This window comes from Thunnus maccoyii, chromosome 17 (genome assembly GCF_910596095.1).
Source record: "Thunnus maccoyii chromosome 17, fThuMac1.1, whole genome shotgun sequence".
Taxonomy (NCBI): Eukaryota; Metazoa; Chordata; class Actinopteri; order Scombriformes; family Scombridae; genus Thunnus; species Thunnus maccoyii.
In genome coordinates, this window is record NC_056549.1 from 24,553,389 (window position 1) to 24,575,372 (window position 21,984).

Genomic DNA, 21,984 nt, shown 5'->3' on the forward strand with positions numbered 1-21,984 from the left:
GCAAAGCAGATTTATTTGAAATTCCAAAATTCGTTCAAATTTCCCAAAACAATATATCAATGCAAAGATATATGTTCACCAATGTTGTATATATCAGTTGCCCTGGAGGGTCAATATTTATAGGCGGAAATGCAACACACATTTTTTTTCATTCAAAACATATTTCAAAGGGGCCCCGTTAGTCAAAACCAGGCCGCCCTGGGTTGTAATTGATTGAACGTTTGTCTCGCTGCTCTTCCTGCTCATCAAAGACATCACGTTCACGGCCTTTGATGAGCCTGGTGGAGGGAGAGAAGATTCAGAATGACAAGAGAAGCAACAAGACACGTTGTCAATAATAATAATAAATATGATAGTAGTAGTAGTAGTAGTAGATATGAGAAATATATATATATATATATATATATATATATATATATATATATATAGTTAAATAATATTCACTGTAATTTTTAAAAAAAGTTGCATTAATTATTTTTTGGAACATTAGTGGTTTAGTAGATGTGAAAACAAGTAACAAGTTCTTACCTATGGATCCATCCGCCAACTAAATAAAACAAAAAAAATAAATCAATTACATAAAATCTGAACAATACAGTATCATAACACATTCCATTGTAGTACAGGACAGCAACAATAATTAATGCAATATAAACACATTGTATGCTAAAGGATTATAAACTGAAAAAAAATCCCAAGACTAAAAAAGTCCAAAAATCTTTAAACATAATTTCAAAATATAAAATTAAAATTTTGAAAATGGCTAAGTAATTTCCCAAAACAGCTGAGCACTGTAGTTTTTTATTAAACTTAAACAGGAGTAAAAATGCATTTGTTGGGGACTATTTTCTATGGCACTTAGTTATATGAGACTTTGGCAATACAGAAAACATTTGTTACTAGAATCAATTCATTGCTGATTTTGGTCTTGAAGGGATTTGTTGACTAAAGGAAAAATATAGAATATCACCAGATACTCTTTAAATTCATGCATCCATATGACGTAACAATAATTTGACATTGACAAATTGTCTTTATTAGGGGTGTTCCCCGGAGATAAAGCTGAGCTACTGACACACGCAAAGTGCTCTCAAAGGACTCTCCATAACCTGTTGTTCTCCTTCTCCTTTCCACAAAGTTAGGTTGTAAAAAACAGGCAGTAAATGAAAAATGAAGAATCGCCTTTTAAGTTCTTCTACACATTTTACATGCTGTGCTGTCGCTGTGTTACGGTTGTATAAAAAAGTACAGGCCTGTCTGCACATTAGCAATGCACTCAGTTTAGTTCAATAGTCAGCGCAGTCGTCTATGATTTGGGAGACTTGAATTCAAGACCTGATGTGGGGACCTCCTTTGTAAGATAGTTTATTTATAAACATTTGTTTTAACACTTTAATATCCTAAAATTAAAAGCACAATAGAAACATAAATTGGAATTTTATACCTATTTCCACTTTTATTCAAATACAAATACAAATAAAAATTGTTTTTCTGCTTCAACAAATATAGATAGAAATACAAATACAGGGCTCTCTGCACATGCCCAGTAAATACTAACATTAATGATGAATGCAGTAATGTGCTCTGTTACTAAATGATAAACCTGGATGTGCAGTCATGGAAGTAAAGTGATTTGATTCTATTTTGCAAACATTGTTGTTATTAGTTACACATATACTTTTCAAACTATCTCATGTTAAAATGTTTGGCATTGAAAGGACCATTGTTTCCATGACCATACCGTGAGTGACTCCTTTTATAATCAGTCCAATAATACACTCTCCAGGTTCAGCCATGAGGACGACCATGGACAACACAAGAAAGACCACGATAGGCTTCATCCTAAAAAAAAAAAAAAAAAAAAAAATGAATAGATAAATAAAGATTTTGAAAATCAGAACAGTTTTGTAATGCAGGCTACATGATCATGATATACAATAAAAATACTCTTTCTTGTTCACAAGTAAATGAGGTTGAAATATTTAGTTCTTACCTTTCAATTGATTCAGACTAAAAGTCTGTTCTCAAACAGAGTAAAGTGAGCAGTGTGAGATTCACAGGTGATGCTGATAGCTGTGCCTACTGGTTAGCAGATATGCTTCTCTTTATATATGCAACCCTGAATTATTTCAGTCATTGTTTGTGTCATATTTAGTCATATTACAGGAAGGGCAAACTAATAATCTCATTGCATTTGGGAGGGATAGATAATTGATCTAATCTCAACCACAAAACCAAAGTGAGTTTTCACATAGCTCCCTCCCCCCATCACTTCCTTGCCTTCAAGTTGCAAGTTGGACCACATGGGTGAATGACTAGTCCTGAAACAATTAGTTGTTTAATTAATTGACAGAAAATTATGAATTTCTGGTTAAATCTTCTTGAAAATGTGAGAATATACTTGTACTTGCTCTTTTTATAATGGTAATTTAAATATATTTTTGGACTGTTGTAACCAGTTTGAAGATGTCTCACTCACTATTTCATTATTTTCTGCTGCTGTTTCAGTAAACAGAGACGATGAGGAAGTTAGTGCCCAGCATCTAATTTTTGCCAACCATCCTGCCATGACTGAAAGAGTTGCATATTTTCTAAAGGCAGTTGTATAGAGTCAAGCACAACAGTATAAAACAGTGTCATATGCATGAAGATTGATATCACAAGTGTCCAATACAATATTATTCACATGAATTGTAAAAAAGAATTAGTCCAAGTAAGTAAGTAAGTAAGTAAGTAAGTAAGTAAGTAAGTAAGTAAGCTTTTTTTTATACAGCACTTTTTAAAACACACAGTCACAAAGCACTTTATAGATACATGCACATGCATGCATCTAACCTCGAGAAAATGAATGTGTGAATTTGTGCAGTTAGAAAGCACAAATGCACATACAACACATGAAGCATCTGTGCTGACAGTGGTGTTTCCTGCCAGCATTAAACACACATTTCAAGATAGACTCACAGACACACCCATTAATGCAAGGATTGCAAGGTGATTTCAAAAATAGTTAAAACAGTTTTAACATCTCACATTGAAAAGATAAATCTCTGTTAAAGATATAACATTTTTCATAGTAACTTGCATCTTTGAATAAGACCATGGAGAAATATTTTGGCATGCAGATTTATTCCAAATGACAATGTTTCCAAAGTTAAGTCAGTATTCCTGAATCAACTCAATGTAAACATATTTTGATGCGATTGTTGCTCTGGTGGGTAGATACTTATTTTAAACTTGTGTTTAAAGAGCAAAAAGCTTTTCTTTTTATCCAAAACACAGAGGCTCCAGTCTAGTCAAAACGCGGACGCCCTGCGTTGTAATCAAATGAACGTTTATCCAGCTGCTCTTGCTCGAATCCCCTTCCGCGGTGTTTTCTGACAAGCCTGGTTGAAGCAGAGAAGACTCAGCATCAGAACATAACACCATGCAACAAGTGGAGTTCAAGTAGTAGGAATACAGATTTGTAGTTATATGACATTCACTGTGACAATTAAATAAACGTTACTTTCTCTTTGATATGTGTTGTAACATTAATAGTTGTAGAAGTTGTAACAATTGTAGAAGCATGTCCTTACCGATGGATCCACTTGCCGGCTAAATAAAACAGAGAACAAGAGAAAACAACTCTGTTAAAACTCTGGATGTTTTACTGTATGAGGTATCACAAGAATACAATATCCTTCACAATAAAGTAAATGCATACTTTAAATAGTTCCACCTACACAGATATATTTTATATATAAACATTATACGTAAGTTAATGTATCCATATGATTTTTATTCATGTGAGATTAAGTGACCTTTTACACAATGATTATTTTGACATATCTTAGTAGAAAACCAGGTGTGATTAATAACATCAATAACTAATAATAACTAATGTGATTTTCCTGCTCAACCTGGATGGTGGTCATTAAAGTGAAGAGACTGTATGCCATTTGGACAGCAATTTGTCTTTGTAACCATTTGTTATCCATTACTGTTACATGTTTTGTCAAAATGATTTTGTAATGGTATTAAAAAGACCCATTGCTTCCATGACAGTACCGTGAAACGCTCCTTTAACAATCAGTCCCACAAAACTCTCTCCAGGTTCAGCCATGAGGACGACCATGGACAACACCAGAAAGACCACGGTACACTTCATCCTACAAAAATCACAGTGGCCACATTTAACAGTAGTTTGTTAGCTTTATTAACTGGATGTAGCAAATACTTTGTCTTGTTCATTAACTTAACTAAACTCAGGTTGAAGTATTAGGTTCTTACCTTTCCAATGATTCAGTCACAGTCAAAAGGCTTTTCTCTGAAAGAGGTGATATTCACAGTGGTGTAAATATCTGTGCTTACTGGCTGATAAGTACACCGCTCTTTATATATGCAGGGCTGAATTCCTTCAGTTATTGTGTAATATTTAGCAAGATTGCATAAAGGTGAAAGATCTAATTGATCTAATCTCAAACACGTATCCAAAGTCAGTTCAGGCACATCTCTATTTTTTCATTGCAACATCACATTCACAGTTTCAGTTTCAGTGAAGTATTAAAAAATAAGTAATTAAACAATAAGTCAGCTTACAACTTCTCACACATGAGGATCAGCTGCCTTCTCAGTTACATATCATTGCAATTCAAATTTGGGGTTTTTTTGCTCTACTGGTTGGACAAAACAAGCTATGTGCATATGTCATCTTGGACTCTGGGACATTATGATGGGCATTTTTCAAAATTTTCAGATTTTTTTTAGACTGATAGATTCATTTATTTGTTAAAAAAAAAATATCAGTAATGATAATACTTGCTGGATGTAGCTCAATATTAGAACTGTGTAGTTACTAGATGACGATATAAACAAACGTCTCACTCATTCAATAAGTGGACTTTGCTGTAAGATGTTGCTCATTTACCCTGAAGCTTTGCAAGAATTCTACTATGCTTAATACAGATTGAATCATTTCTAATTGACACTGGTGAAGACACTCTTTACTTAGAGTTTTGACACAGATACCAAAAGGATACTTATTACTCAGCACCTCACTTTAAGTGAGTATTAACATATTTTTCGAACATTTATATTTGAGAAAAAGACGTTAAAAAGAACTTTGCTTAAATAAAATAAAAATTGTGGTTAAAATTGAATGTATTTTACAGTGCTCGGAGAACCTACACACTAAATCAAAGCTCACGTTAATTTTATTTTGCAACACTTCGACCAACTACAGGTTATATTTTGCCTGTACTCCATGCATTGTAATTTTATTGATTTTGTATCCAGCACCTATCCCACTGAGGTACCATGATGTGCTCACAACTACTTTGATTTATATCAGGAATTGTCTGATAAAAATAAGCAAGATAACAGATAAGACCAGACATTCAATACCAGCTTTGTCAATGCAGTATACAATACCTGCGTGGGATAAGGACAGGATAAATACCACTTAAGTTGGTCCCAGAAAGTATTGAGGTTCAATATCCAGGCCTAATTAGCTCTTGTCTGGTTAATGTGCTCCTTGCAAGCCAGTATATATATATCAAGCCAATATTATGTAGAGTTACTTTAAGTGTATGTGGAGAGGTGTATCATCTTTGCACATACAGTATGGACTTTGCAATTTTTCTCATTCTTCTTTATGCTGATCAGACTCTGACAGTGTGGCAAACAGTGAACAATGTGACAAGTGCTGATTATTTGCCTGTTGTTGGTCATTGGGTTAACTCCATGTTTAAAAATGATGTGATACTATCAACAAGACTGTTGAGCCCTAACATACATACATACATACTGTATACTGTCTCACTAATCAATTCCACTGTTACTGTTACAAATAGGGCCGCAACTAACAATTATTTTCATCATTGATTAATCTATCAATTGTTTTCTTGATTAGTCAATTAGTCTTTTTATCTGTAAAATAATGGTGAAAAATGTTTATCATCGTTTCCTAAAGTCCAAGCTGCAACATAAAATATCTTCTTTTTTGACCAACAATCCACAACCCAAAGATATTCAGTTTAAGATCATACAGGACGAAAGAAACGAAAGCTGGAACCAGAGACTTTCAACATTTTTTTTCTTAAAAAATGACTTAAACGCACAATATGTAATTTCAGCCGCTAGGGGTCTCTCAATCAAAACAAGAACAAAAGACGGAATGTGATGGCGGTGTGAAGTAGCAAGGGATCATGGGAGTTGATGTCTTCGTTGTTAAATAACCAGCTTCACCGGGATAGGATTACTCTAGTGTTAATCATTCGGGATGTTCTTACCGGGAGCCGAATTACCCGCAGAGGTCTCCTACTCTCGAAAACACAACAGACCTGGAGATTACAGGTTAAACACTGAATAAAGCTGTTTCACCTAAAAAATCAGCGTTTCTCCGACGATGTACAGCGACAGACATCCGGTACGGGCTGTTAGCCGAGCTGCTGCTAACACTTGTTCTGTTTATTTCTCTTATAACTTTATATCCAGACGTTCAGCCGGTTTCTCCAGGGAGCCGAATTATCCACAGAGGTCTCCTCCTCTCCAAAAACAAACGTACACACAGATTAAAATCATTAAAATACTAATTAAAGTTGTTTTACCTAAAAAAAATAACAGTGTTTCTGTGACGATGTACGGCGACGACCGGACGTCCGGTACGGGCTGTTGGCCGAGCTGCTGCTAACACTTGTTCGGTTTATTTCTCTTATAATGTAAGATCCAGACGTTTGGTCGGTTTCTCCCGGGAGCCGAATTATCCGCAGAGGTCTTCTCCTCTCCAAAAGCAAACTTACACGCAGATAAAAATCGTTAAAAATATTAATTAAAGCTGTTTCACCTAACAAATCAATATTTCTCCGACGATGTTTGGTGACCACCGGACTTCCTGGAGGTCTGTTAGCCGAGCTGCTGCTAACGTTTGCCCAGTTTATTTCTCTGATAACTTAAGATCTAGACGTCCAATGACTAAAACAACTACAACGCCGATGTATTATCTTGTATGTGTGTAAGTTACTCTTTGGTAGACGCCATTGTAGCGGACAAACACAGCGCTGCCATATGCATCTTGTGTGTGTTTACTCTTTGGTAGAGGAGGTATGACGCCATTGACATGCAACCAAATGAAATGGTCCGTTACTTTGATTAAATTACAGATTTCTCTGGGTTTGAAAATTGTTGGAAACATTTCGGATAATGTAAGTACACAACTCAACAAAATATATAACATAGGTCTAGTTGTTTTTAGACATTTTAATGTGGAATAATTACATATGATACCTTTAAAACTATTAGTTGATTATCAAAGTAGTTGCTGATTAATTTTCTGTTGATCGATTAATTGACTAATCATTGCAGCTCTAGTTACAAACATACGCTTTTTAATCAACATTATATAATCACCATCGCTGAGTCACCACCACCATCATTGCCAAGTCGGGACACTTGTGTTTATTTCTTTTTCTTGGTTATGAAATAATGTGGGTATGAAGCAGAGGATGAGTCATAATTAAGGCCTTGTCTACATGTATATGGATATTTTTCTAAATGGATATTTTCCCCCTCCATTAAAAAAAAATCTGTCCCCATGACTGTCGTTTTAAAAAATATTTCTGTACACACAAGAACGCAAAAACGACTCAATTTTGCAAAATATCCGCATTAGTGTGGACAGGGTTTAAGTGGACTGACGCTCTGTGCATTGCAATATGGACAGCAGCCTGGCAGGATAAAGGTTTACTGATTACATTAACATTGTTACTTCCCAATAACATTCTCTTCCTGTAAAAAAACAAAAAAACAAACAAACAAACAAAACAAAAATAATAAACAAACAGGATTTACATATATGAATAAGGTTTAATTTTTAACACTGCAAAAAATACTCATGAAATGCCATTATATTTGTTGGGTTGCTTGACGCATGGAAGTATAGTTCTTGGACATTTACTTGTTCACAACACTACTGATCTAGCATTTTGACATGCATGTATCCAGCATGCAGACATGTTATCAAAGTGCAGCAGCTGCGTTCACTTGCTGTAGTCCGGGACAATTTTCTACAGTTTTGTTACTCAAGTTTTTATTTTTCAGAAAGCAACTTTTCTGTTCATTGTGAAAATCCATATTTTTGTGTTCTATACAAACAAAGTAAAGACACAAGATTGAGCCCACTTTTATTTCTTTTGATTTGATTATCTTATAGCAATAGTATATCTGTCTTGTCATCTTAGAAATTGACATTAAGGAAATATTAATTTGGTCAAGTATGGATTGCAGTTTAATTCTTGTATCACCCTCAAGACTGTGCTATAATCCTAATGAAGCTATGGCTCTGTAAGATGTTAGAGAGACAAAATAATAAAATTTGTTCTGGAGGCCTGTGGCAGCACATCTAGAGCAGTTTATGTTCAGCAAAGTGCTGTGTAGGTGTGTGTGCATGCACATGTGTGAGAGTTGTATTTCTACACGTGTGTTTGTGTGGTGTTTTTCGTTCTGAACGGGGCAATGACAATGCAAAACCCGTGCTGTATCAGTGTTAACAGCTTGATTACAATCTTATCACTTCCCCATGTTGTTTCCACTTTTCTTGTCACTGAGAGGAACTAAATGTGAGAAAATGCACAAGAAAAAAACGAAAAAGGGAAATGGTTGTTACTGAGTTCTTTTTTGGCCTTTTTCATTTGTACTTATGCTTTTTTATAACATTCTTAATTGGCAAGGATATCTGAATATTTCAGATATTAAAGTGATAATTCCTGAAATTTCAGTTTTTCCTTCTTTTTTTGCTGCTTATTACTGTTGGTTGTTTCCCTGCACATTCTGAAGCTTATTTGTCCTTTTAATGTCATTTACTTGAATCTTCTGTTGGAGATTCTGCAGGTTGCATGCATCTCTTTTTCTATTCAGCCATGGTGGTTATACCAGTTTATTCTCAGCAGACCAGTAGCAAATGTTTCTTGGGAAAGAGCCTTTGCCTTTCCTGAAATGCTTATATACCAAATGTAAAAGTTTGCATAAAAAAATATGACATGAGGGCTCATTCATTTACTGCTTTCAACAAATATACGTCTTGTGTTTTATACCTTCAGCTGCACATTGAACAAATAAGTTACGTTCAGCAGAAAAAACAAACTAGCATGCACAAAACAGTGGCATCAGGCGTTTAGTAAGCTCAGTGAGTACCTCTGTTTTCTATTTCTGCCCCAGTGGTTGTCCTTTATGCACTTCAGGATAAAATACATACAGTACTGTAACTCAGCAAAAATACACAGAAGGATAATGCTGTGTGCCTTTACTGCAGTGTTGCACTTTTAAATTAAAAAACAAACAATTGGCATAAATATATATCCTCACATTTGAAAAGTAGATAGCTCACCCAATCAGAAAGCCTTAACTGAAGCTACACTATAAATGGCCCAATCTAGACAGCATATTGATTTTATTCAATTGAGAAATTTTCAAGTTTTTAGTTTTTTCTTCATGTGAATGCACAAGTGTGCTATGTAACCATGTAGCTCCAGATTAGGCGCAGCTGTGTCTCCATCCAACCTTCAGCTCTCTGAACTGGTTCCACCTTTCTGACAGTGAGATATTTGAGGGTTTTACGTGATGTGGAATGCCAAGAAACCAGCATCTCACCATGATCCTGACAAATCAACAGACAATAAGGAGCCACGAGCCGAGGGTTTGACTTTGATCCAGGTGTAAGGCCCCTCTCTGCTGGCTCAGAGAGCTCAGTTAAGTCATACTGTAGCACTAAAGTCTCAGAAAGACGTGAATTCACTGCATCAGCTAAAAGAAACCATCTTAACCATCCTCAGGCCCCTGCTCTTTGTTTTATTCCATCCTGCTTTAATACCGCTGTCCATCTCTCTTCCAGTAAGTAGTCTTGTTCATTTTTCTCATGCCTTTGCCACACTCCTTTTCAAACTCAGACACTTTTGATTTATCCACTTTGAGATGACTCCACGAGCACTGCTTCATATTCCTTAATATACACATTCACACAGTCTTCTAATACTGGTCACTCAGCAGCTCCACAGTTAAAAGGTTCAGTAGCCAAAGCACCTTGGTAGTAATTGTTGAGGAAGTACAGACTGGTACTCATTTTTCAGTTGCTCATTTTCACATCTGGTTATGAGATTCAAATGTGGAATCTCTGCCTTTTGAATAATTGTATTTTCTCTTTATTAAATGTACTCTTACCATTAATGCTTGCCCCAATACTGATAGTAATAATAAAGAAATATTAAATACAATCATTTTAAAAATGATTGTATTTCATTTTTTAGAACAATGGCTGATGTAATTAAAGATGGGTTGTTATGGAAAACTATTATCTACTACAGTTGGGCAGGATTTTGCTGTTAGAAATGTTTTGTTATAGCATGAAGCCATATTCTTCACTGTTTTTTGTTGTGATGACACTTGAAAAAGCCATTCTCAACTGCCCCACAGTGTGATGTTGCAGCTGGAAAAAATAGGGGAGGGAGCGGAGCCAGCAATATCGCAGCCAATCACAGTAGCAGTTTTTGAATAATGCAACTAATGTTTTAATGTTTAATATACACTCACAGGCTACTTCATGAGGAACACCTGTAAAATCTAATGCAATCCAATACAACAGCTCTGCCATCAATTCTACATTTATGAAATATCAATCAATTCAATCAATCAATCAATCAATTTTTATTTATATAGCACCAAATCACAACAAAAGTCATCTCAGGGCACTTTTCACATAGAGCACTTGGCAACAGCGGTAAGGAAAAACTCCCCTTTAACGGGTAGAAACCTCAAGCAGAACCCGGCTGTTGGTGGGCGGCCTTCTGCTTTGACCGGTTGGGTTGAGAGAGAGAAAGAAAGAGGGAAACGGGGGGCAAAATAACAACAATCATAACAATAACAATAAGTAGCAATAGCAGAAGGTGAAGGCTAGACCACCAGGGTTTCCTGCAAGATGAGAAAGCACAAAAAACTCTGGGGAAGAAGCAAAGTTTGTGGCATGCATTGATGTTACATGAATGCATACAGATGGAGAGGAGGAGGAGGAGAGAGGAGCTCAGTGCATCATGGGAAGTCCCCCAGCAGTCTAGGCCTATAGCAGCATAACTAAGGGCTGATCCAAGGTGTGCCTGGTCGGCCCTAACTATAAGCTTTATCAAAAAGGAAAGTTTTAAGCCTACTCTTAAACATAGAGAGGGTGTCTGCACCCCGGACCGAATCTGGAAGATGGTTCCACAAGAGAGGAGCCTGATAGCTGAAGGCTCTGCCTCCCATTCTACTTTTAAAGAATGTAGGAACCACCAGTAAGCCTACATTCTGACCATTAAGGGCTTTGTAAGTTAGGAGAAGGATTTTAAATTCTATTCTAGATTTTACAGGAAGCCAATGTAGCGAAGCTAAAATGGGAGAAATGTGATCTCTTTTTCTAGTTTTAGTCAGTACACGTGCAGCTGCATTCTGGACCAGCTGGAGAGTCTTTAGAGACTTGTTAGGGCAGCCTGATAATAAAGAATTGCAATAATCCAGCCTAGAAGTAACAAATGCATGGACTAGTTTTTCTGCATCTTTTTGGGACAGGATGTGCCTGATTTTTACGATATTATGGAAGTGAAAAAAGGCAGTCTTTGAAATTTGATTTATGTGGGAGTTAAAGGACATATCCTGATCAAAGATAACTCCCAGATTCCTTACGGTGGTGCTGGAGGCCAGGGTAATGCCATCCAGAGTAGCTATATCATTAGATAATGTGTTTCTAAGGTGTTAAGGGCCAAGCACAATAACTTCAGTTTTATCTGAGTTTAGTAGTAGAAAATTGCAGGTCATCCAGGTCTTTATGTCCTAAAGGCATGCTTGGAGTTTAGTTAACTGATTGGTTTCATCTGGCTTCATTGATAAATATAATTGAGTATCATCTGCATAACAATGAAAATTTATGGAGTGTTTCCTAATAATATTTCCTAAAGGAAGCATATACAAGGTGAATAGTATTGGTCCAAGTACAGAACCTTGTGGAACTCCATGTCTAACTTTTGCCTTCATGGAGGATTCATCATTAACATGTACAAACTGAAATTGGTCTGATAAATAGGACTTAAACCAGCTTAATGCAGTTCCTTTAATGCTAATTAAATGTTCCAGTCTCTGCAAAAGGATTTGATGGTCAATTGTGTTGAATGCGGCACTAAGATCTAACAGGACAAGTATGGAGACAAATCCTTTGTCCAATGCAGTTAGGAAGTCATTTGTGACTTTCACCAGTGCTGTCTCTGTGCTATGATGCACTCTAAATCCTGACTGAAAATCCTCAAATAAACTTTTGTTATGTAGAAAGTCACATAACTGATTAGAGACTGCTTTCTCAAGGATCTTAGAGAGAAAGGGAAGATTAGATATAGGTCTATGGTTGGCTAAAATGCCTGAATCAAGAGTAGGCTTCTTAAGAAGAGGTTTAATTACAACTACTTTAAAAGACTGTGGTACATAGCCTGTTACTATAGACAGATTGATCATATATAGTAAAGAAGTGCTAACTAAGGGTAAGGCTTCCTTAAGCAACCTAGTTGGGATGGGGTCTAAGAGACAGGTTGATGGTTTAGCTGAACAAATCATTGAAATATTAGGAACACCATTCAATAAAATGCACTCCAGTACACCACCACCACCCACTATGACTTCAATAATAAACATAAAGTGGAATTATCACCTTTCTGACTCTGTCAACAAAAACTGAAAATGTATAAGCTTCATAAAAGTAGAATTTATGGCAGAGCTGTTGTATAGCATTAGATTGCACAGGTGTACCTAATGAAGTGTAAGTTGGTGGGTGGGTAATAACCTTTTTAGTTAGCTCTTTTCAAAAAACATGTTTGCAAGTGATTTATAGATGTTAAGATATAAAGTATTTAAAAAAAGGATCAAATCTGCAGTTGATTTGAGCTTCTGACTCTTTGTCTCCAAAGTCAGTAAACATACAGAAGTATGAACATGATGTGTTGTGTATGCAAGAAGTGGCCACAATTGATCATTATCATTGTGACATCAGCATTAGTCAGCGTCTCTATAATTGTACATTCTCACAGGAAAAGAAAAAAACATCAGAACCACAGCAAAACTGGTAAAGAGCTGTTGTGCAATCAAATGAATTCAGACACATGGAAGTTTTTAAAGAGTGATGCAGACCAAGCAGAAAAGAAAATTATGTGATATTGTTCTAAAGGCCTCTGAAACAGCAACAAATTCAGTGGTCTTTAAAAAGTGTTTTGCTTGTTTTCCTGCCAGCGTTACAGCTCTTTACATTCAGAGCAGTCACCTTTTGACTTGTTTTGCCACTCAATGATTGTGATGTGATAGTATAAATGTGAAGGAGTCACATCATCTTTAGGGGAAAAATACTATGTTACTTTTACTGCATACACTTTTAGTCAAACACTTTAAAAGTCTTGTTCTTAAACCTTCCAGTTATTACTTCCTCCCTACTTTAGCCTTAGTGTACAGTGTTGATTTTCTACACTGGCTCCACAACATGCTTATTACAAACCCAGGCTTGGATTTGAGTTTTTGATTTGAGGATTTGATTTGACTGAATCAGATGTGACAGCTGAGCATTTCCTGAAAATGTATAATTTTCAGGAAAAATCTGCTGCTGCCGTTAGTTGGCATGCTTAGCATTAGTAGTAACAACTTAATAAAGTTACTGTAGCAGAAAAGCTTACTGCAGCACATATGATAACCTGTCAGGGTGTCAATTCACTAAATATTTGCATTTAATGTAATTTGTCACCAATTATTGAACTATTTTGAAATAAAACACTTAGGTCCACTACATTTCAAGGACTGAATGAAGCTGTTACAGATGACTGACAGTGTATTATTATTATTATTATTATTATTATTATTATTATTATTATTATTATTATTATTATTATGTGGTAAATAAGATACATTGACTTCACTAGCTCACTGACTCAACTTCAAACTTTTAAGGTGGCATCTTTCACACAGCATGTTGTTGACTTTAATTTCTTTGAGTTTCAATGAACTCCAAAACCAGTTTTCAAAACATCCACAAAAAACACTCACAGCACTCTCTGGGTAATTTACTACTACTATTCCTTCTTCAGATTTAAGTTTTCTAAAGTTAAATTGGTTATTATCCCAAACATTTCCATAACAATGCAGCATCAACACACACACACACACACACACACACACACACACACACACACACATACACACACACACTCCTGTGGTCTCTTCCTTTCATTACAGATGGAGCAGTCTCTCTCAGCCTGCTCTCTGCAGGCTTGTAGGGGTCCTGATGCCACTCACTGGCTATTGAATAATGACCCTGAGAGACCCAGCTTTAGCCTAATCCATACTTGAAAGCTATCCTTCCTCTAATTCAATCCCTCTTTAAACCCTCACTGGAGACAGACAAGTGGCACATAACACACACACACACACACACACACACACACACACACACACACACACACACACACACACACACACACCTGGATTAATGCTGCCTGACTTGAGTGGCCGCTCCAACAACATACTGGAACTGAATAATGACACAAGCTTCAAGGAAATCAGGATGCAACATTTGAAACAAGGATTTTCCTGCTTGCGGTTGCACCGATTTGAGGACAAGTGTTCTTTACAGATGACATTTATCCCCTTCTATAGTTTTTACTTTTACAATTTGGAGTCATACAGCTAATATTGAGGAGAGAGATGATATGACAGGAAGGGTGACTTTCCAGCTAAGTGGCTGCAGGGTCTTAATTGACCAACCATCAAGCACCAAATGCTGATGGGGTTTTGTCTTGTGTTTATTGATTTATAAGGGTTTTCAGAATTAAAAGCCTCAGTTACAGTAAAGGGACAAACTGCCTGATAATCCTGCTGGTTAGTGTACTGTACACTGCATTTTGTGATACAGAAACACATCATGGAGCTGCAAGATGAACCACAAAATCCTGTCCCATTGGCTATGTGATTTGGAGAGGAGTGCTGAGGATCATCTTTTTTTAAAGTCAGCTGGTCACTGGTCTCTATCACTCCAAGATAATTAGCAAGTGGTTTGCAGATATAAATTGAAGCTAATTTTTCTCTCACTAGAGTTTAGGGCTGCAACTAATAATTAGTTCCTTATCAGTTAAGCTGTCGATTATTTTCTTGATTAATTGATTAGTTGTTTGGTCTATAAAATGGTGAAAAATATCAATCATTGTTTACAAAAGTCCAGGATGCAACCTTAAAATGTCTTGTTTTGTCCTGACCAACAGTCCACAACCCAAAGATATTCAGTTTACTATCATAGAGGACCAAAGAAACCAGAGAAATATTCACATTTGAGAAGCTGGAACCGGAAAATTTTGCAGGTCTACTGGAATGGTTTTTCAGTCTGTCTTTTGAAAATATTGAATAAATAAAAGAATGTCCACTATAATATAGTTTGTTTTTAAAATTTAGCATTAAAGTTCATTCTTGACTTTGGAGAGAGTAGTTTAGACAAAACAATCCCAACTCTGAGCTTTCAACCATCATCAGCAGATAAGAGTCTGCTCAGCTGTCACATCTGATCTGTTGACATGCGAGTTCAGTAGCTGTTCTGATTTCATCTACTGCACTCGGATGAGCTACTGAACTCGCATGTCAACAGATCCATCTCCATGACAACTGAGAAAACTCCCTTTGAGAAAGCTGGTACAGTGAGTGGACCTTGAGTTGGGGTTGTTTTGTCAAGCTGTTTTTCGTTCCACTGGCTTTGAATGATCAAGTAATCAATAATTTTCTTCATGACAGTTGAATAAACTGTAAAATATATTAAGTTTTATATCTTAAAACATACTGCTTTTGACAATATTATGTTTGACTTTATGTTCTTAACTTTAGATTCATGGTGGTGACTTGACTCGTGCATCATGTCATATTACCTTTAGTAAATATGTCATAGATTTTAATACATTTTTCATTGAACCAGGTAAAATTTTCATAAAATTGGCTGTTTTCCAGACATTTTATTAACCAGAACATCTTGCTCATGACAATATTTCATGATGTTCACAGTGCAATGACAAAGAGAGAGTGGGTGTGTGTTCAAACAGATGGTCTTATAGAGAAGAGAAAACCTCTGGCATCATAATTTGCACCTCCTTGCAAAGACGGGATTCACATAAACACACACGCTGTCTCTCGAATGTGAGACCAGATGTGTGCTTACAGTGCAAGAGACACTGCAATGTCCTATATCTCCTTTTAAAACAAGCCCTCACTTATGTTCACCATTGGATTAATACACAAGTTTACCATGAACCTGTTTGTGTGCACTTTGTGTTCAGGAAGATGTCCCCCAAATAAATCAGCATGAAAAACAAAACGCTGTGGAGAGCACAATAAAACCATCTCAGGACTAAACAACCCAACAGAGGCAGATCACTGAGATATGAAAAAGAAAACAATATTTCTGCAACAGTTGTACAAGGCTGATGGGCTGCCAGGCCAACAACAGCAGCTACTGAGATCCATCAGAAACACATACAAGACATTTCTGATGCTTTGTGTTTCTTTTCTTTGAATTGCCGCATGCTGCAACATGGAAAGAAGATTTATTTATTTAAAATTGAGGTCATCCAAGTATCCAAGTGTGTTTTGACAACACCGTCGCTGAGAGGAGAGCATGTACAAAATATGAGAAGAACTCCTTTGTTTTTAAAATGCTTGACATCCATATTGTAGACAAAATCAAAGTCAAACATGGTAGAACAACAATTCACATATATTTTTATGTGCCACCTGTCCCTCCAAAGACAAACAAATACATTTACAGATATATTTTGAAATGTGTGTCACAGGTAAGTTTAATTTAAAAGGTGATCTGGTTAATGCACAAAACGTATCAAAAACTTGGATGCACTTTGATAAACATTCTGTTGTTGGTGTGTGTCTTATTGTTTAAAAATGCTATGAATTTATACAGTGAATAGGCTCCCCCAAGAGGAGAATATAGTTATTTATGTAACTTTTGTACATGAGCTGGAAACAAACAACCAGCCTGCAAACAACCGAAAAAAAATGTGGAAGTCGTTGACCCTAATGGGACAACAATGTTTAACATACTGTTAAACACACTGAAAGTACAAAATATCAGTGACATTACCTTTTTATTGAGCTGCAGGCTCTTATTTGTGAACATCTATACATTTGTGTCATAAATTTAATAGGGGAAATCAATAAGGAATAAAGCCTTTTATGTGGAATCATCGTATCGGCGGACTTAGAGTCTAGTACTAGATTTTTTTCATTTTATGGTAAATACAAATAAAACACAGAACTACTTTGTAAACAGTTTTAACTTTAGGTCCTGATATTACAAAATTACCACTCAGCCTCAGTTTTCATTCATACTTGATTTCTGTGGGTCACCTTTGAATATCAACACTTGCCTAGTTTGTTTTCTTCTTTTTTCTTTCTTTCACAAGTTCAGAAATTTTTTTTAAAAAAAAAGAAAAATTCTTTCGGTGATGACATCACTGTCAAAGTCAGAGAATCATTTCTTGGAAATATAGAGAGCCAAAATGAGGCGGGAGGCACAAGGAATGGATTCTCAACGCCGCCTAGAAAACCCACTGCCTGCTCCTCAGGCTTTTGATATACAGCTTGAAACACACACACACACACACACACACACACACACACACACACTAGAGCTCTACCTCATCATTGCCACAGAGCATGGAAGATGAAAAACCCATGAGTGTACGCATTTTGATTCTTAAATCAACAGTGTTTTGATTTTGGTTTTGCTACAGCAGAGCGTGAAGCAGCTTATTATCTGCTTCATTACTGGCAGGAGGACAGGGACGCGCCTGTTTGTGTGTGTGTGTGTGTGTGTGTGTGTGTGTGTGTGTGTGTGTGTGTGTGTATGAGACGGAGAGAGAAAAAGAAAACTGTGTGTTTCTATGTGTGTGTTCTATCTGTGTGTATGTTTATGTGTGTAAACATGTATGAGCCAAGAAGTTAACCAAGCCTGTCCCATCATTGGTTTATTAGGAACTTACAGTAAACAGTTTTCCATGCTGCAGAGCTGAGTGTAGGGACGTCTTATATCTTATATCACATAAACAAAGCCAGATATTGCATTTAGAATCATCTTCTGGCATTCAAAGACACACAGGCAGTCACTATAAAACACATTATTAACTTACTGAAGTTGCTGCACTCCTTTTCCATTTTTCACCATCAGGAGCGTATGCAAATGATTGCACCTTGGTGGGTGACAATGCACTCATAAATCAATATAAAGGTTTAAACAAAAGCTGGTACTAGGTTACAGAGAGCATATTTACAATATTCGTGCACATTAGTATGCATATTGGAAACAAAACAATTGTGTATACATACACAAAACCTCTGTGGGATAGGTGCTGGATCCAAAAAACAAAGAACCGACAGCAGACCTTCCTCAGGCAAATACCCACAAGAAGGAAATGAGGCATATATATATTGTAAAATGACCAGTGACCAGGAGTCAATCGGAGATGCTTTCATATGGAAATTGATGTTTTATAGCAAACGGTTAGTTAGATTTATTGGAAAAGGTTCTGCTCTTTAAAGGAGCTCTCAAAGAATCTGAGCAGCAAGCAGGATTTTGCTGGAGAACTAATCCGACTCAATAAAAATATTTTAACATTAAAACTTGTTAAACTAACACTATGCGCCATAAATTCCTGTGTGGCTGCGGCCCAATCAAATCACAATATTAGTAGTATTGGGTATTTTAGTCGGTTCACTGTAAAACAAAGAAAATTCAATTTTTTTTCATGTTTTTAAAAAGAAATGTGTATTCAGTGTCTTATTTTTTCATGGAGGCTAATAAATTTAATAAACTATGCTTATACATTTAATGGTACAAGTGTCTTCTTCAAAATAAGCCAGTAATGATGGTTCTGTGATGTTCACAGTAAACAGAGGTAGGTCAAATCTGGCAGAAATAGGCTTAAAACTGCTAAAGCAGAAAGGGGATAATGATTGCAACATTATCTGAGAAAATAAATCTAGACTTAAAATGAACCTGGGTTTAGAGGCAACGGGAAGTTGTCATTAACTTTACCACAAAACAGCTTCCAACCAAACTGACAGATATTGTTTTTAAAAAGTTAGTTTTCTTCATCCACAGTAAAAGTCAAGGTTAGAGTTTTCAGATTTATCCAGTATGGAGACTGTTTTAAAAAAGCTCAATTTTCAGGTACGAGCTTAGAGTTGACAGGAGGCAAAAATGAAGCCTTTTCAATGTAGCCAGCTTAGTGTGGACACATCAGTTGTGTATATAAGGGCCCGTTGAAACAGAGAAACACAAAGTGCACTAAAAATGCTGTCACAAGTGAGGGAGAGATGGAGAAAGAAGGGGAGAGAAAATGTGAACAACTGACATTCTTCCATGGAAATATATAAAGCTTAAAGCATTTATCCTGAGTGACACATCTGTGTGTGAACACGCTGTGACATTTAGGAGTGACGTCAACTTTAGGTCCCTAAAAGTGTCTAATCGTGGACAATTGTGTGTTTGCTCTGTGTTGTTAAACCCTCTGCACTTGTGTGTTTGTCTAAGTGTGTGTGAGAGAAAGAGAGAGACAAATGAAGGACCCCACATGACTTCACTAAGAGGTTTCCTGTCTGAACTTGAGTGCTCAGAGGTCTGCTGTGGCAGATAGGACTGCTGCCTTTGTTCACATTACAACCCTAATTAGGCAGAGCATTGTGTGTGATAAATAGGAGAGCTGTTCTCAGTGTGTGTGCAAATGAGTGTGTGTGAGGCCGTGTGTTGTTTGTGTGTGACTGGGATATTGAGAGTGACAGCTGAATGTTGCCACCAGCACGCTCCGCTTGTCTCCTTGTTTCACTTCAGACCAGTCAAGTGAACTGCTGGCAGCAGGCCAAATGGAAAACACACACACACACACACAGACATTTTTGTCCTTCTATACTTGTGAAGATCCTCACTGAGGCTTTATAGGCTAAACCTATTTCTTACACTAAACCTGTAAACAAGTATTCACCCTCAAACAGCCTGTTGAGCAAGTGACGACCAGCTAAATGGCCATTTGTCCTCACAATAACTGAAATACAACACACACACACACACAGACAGAGAGAGAGATACACTTAGGAATATCCAGATGCGTAAATAGAAATAAACTAATAAAAACGCAGATGCCAAACACAAGCAAATACTTTGGGCCTATACATAATCTGTACACATACAGTGCAAATACATATACAAATAGAAATATTCAAAAAACACACAAAACAAACAAATATTTTGTCACAAGATCAAGATAAACGATAAACACTAAAGGTAAAGAAAAAGAAAAATAAGACCCACAGAAACATGTACCAATGCAGAAAAAATATACACATGTGCTACATGTACCAAAACCTTGCCTACACATGAAAACACACACATCTGGAGCAGTGCACTGTCTAATTACCCTGCCGATACAAAACGTATTATGACATGCAGGGTGCAGACTTTCTGAGGCGCTTGTATTCAAATCGAGCAGCTGTTTGAAATGAGCTTTTCCTCAAACACAATAAGGCAGAACTCCAATCCAAAAGCGGGCTTATCATGCAAGGCAGATGTAGTTAAAAGGCACTCAACTTCCTTGTCTTACATCTGCCGGAAATCACCTTTAACAACTAAAACAAACAGAGCCTACATGAAAATGAAGGTCACACGCAGCTCAGAGTAACACCCCCTGAATTTTTTTTTTTTTTTTGCTGACTTCCAGTGGTTTAACTTCTCACCTTGCTGCAGTGATGTACAGATGTCCTTCATCCCATGACTTCACCCACAGTGATGCTGGATGTGGTCAGGAGTGAAACAGGCTTGAAACTTTAAACCAAAAGGGCAGCAAAGCACTGTGCTCAGCCTGGTGTGAAGTTACTGTTCATCGACTTGTCTCCATACATTAATTCTACTTGAGAGGTGGCTCCATAAGACTAGCTCTATTCAAAACAGGTCAAGATGCACAAGAAGTCCTGTAAATTAGAAGACCATATAGTTTGAATGACCATGTGACTCCAGAGCGACAAATGGGAGCATTTTCTAATCTGGCGCCCCTATTGGCAGTAATCAGCAGGACATCTTTTGTCTGTGCTCTCCAAAAAAACCGTTATACACCACTGTTAAAAATAATGATGTTTTATGATGTGACCCCGCTGTGGTTAAGGTCTGGTTAGGTTTAGGCACAAAAACCACTTGACTAGGTTTAAGGAAAGAGGTTGGGAAACGATCCTAGTTATTAGTGACACTTGACACTCAAAATGGGAAACAAACAGCGGTCCAATGGGTTACTGCCCTAGGCAGTGTTTGCCTATTTCTGGCCTCAAATGTTTTCAGAAACATATTTTTGTGCACTGTTTAGCTGTAATTTGAGTAATTTTGTGACATGGCCGCCATCTTGGAAAGACATGTGGAAGACACAGAGGGACTCCTAACCCTAACCCCTAACCCTAACCCTAACCCTAACCCTAACCCTAACTCTAACTGCCTAACCCTAACCCTGGCCCTAACCCTAACCATTTACATAGCAAATAGTTGTTTTCTGGCATCTAGTAGGGATGAATATCAGTTACTGCACCTTTGAATCTGTCTTTTTATCCTTCAATCACTCAAAATTGAATAGAAATATCATGCAGCTACTTAATCCAAGTAAAATGACTTAATATAAATATCTAGTGAGTGATCTAAAGCAGTCTAGTCCAGTATCATTGTCAGTGAACCAAGGAGAGAAAAGGGTGACTATCCAAATAACAGTATTTGTCACATATTCCAGTAGGAAATGGGAATAGCATATTCCAGCTGCAGTGAGCATTTCAAGTCAAACCACAATGTGGTTTTTAAGTGAAATGAAAGAAGGTGAATCGCTTCTACATTTGATGCTGAGACACTGATTTCTGTTTGCGGGTATGTTTCCAGAGAATGTG

At 36.8% G+C, this 21,984-nt stretch overlaps 2 protein-coding genes across 2 annotated transcripts; both read right to left on the reverse strand.

The window, feature by feature from the left end:
* LOC121882092 (pteroicidin-alpha-like) lies at positions 1-2,095 on the reverse strand. The gene is made up of 4 exons (XM_042390088.1): positions 1,994-2,095; positions 1,742-1,842; positions 529-547; positions 1-278 (listed from the first exon to the last, which is right to left on the reverse strand). The coding sequence occupies exons 2-4, from the start codon at positions 1,839-1,841 to the stop codon at positions 179-181; spliced, it is 219 nt and encodes a 72-aa protein (XP_042246022.1). The 5' UTR covers position 1,842; positions 1,994-2,095; the 3' UTR covers positions 1-178.
* A 1,025-nt stretch (positions 2,096-3,120) lies between these two features.
* Positions 3,121-20,863, reverse strand: LOC121882091 (pleurocidin-like peptide WF3). Its single transcript, XM_042390087.1, has 5 exons — positions 20,803-20,863; positions 4,270-4,306; positions 4,048-4,148; positions 3,576-3,594; positions 3,121-3,383 (listed from the first exon to the last, which is right to left on the reverse strand). Exons 1-5 carry the CDS (start codon positions 20,831-20,833, stop codon positions 3,290-3,292), a joined length of 282 nt encoding a protein of 93 aa, XP_042246021.1. The 5' UTR covers positions 20,834-20,863; the 3' UTR covers positions 3,121-3,289.
* Between the last annotated feature and the right edge of the window lie 1,121 nt (positions 20,864-21,984).

Coding starts and splice junctions, on each gene's coding strand:
- LOC121882092 (XM_042390088.1), bottom strand. CDS start 1,841: ATGAAGCCTATCGTGGTCTTTCTTGTGTTGTCCATGGTCGTCCTCATG.
- LOC121882091 (XM_042390087.1), bottom strand. CDS start 20,833: ATGAAGGACATCTGTACATCACTGCAGCAAG. Junction 4,307..20,802: donor CTGTACATCACTGCAGCAAG/GTGAGAAGTTAA, acceptor CACCTCTTTCAG/AGAAAAGCCTTTTGACTGTG. Junction 4,149..4,269: donor GTGACTGAATCATTGGAAAG/GTAAGAACCTAA, acceptor TGATTTTTGTAG/GATGAAGTGTACCGTGGTCT.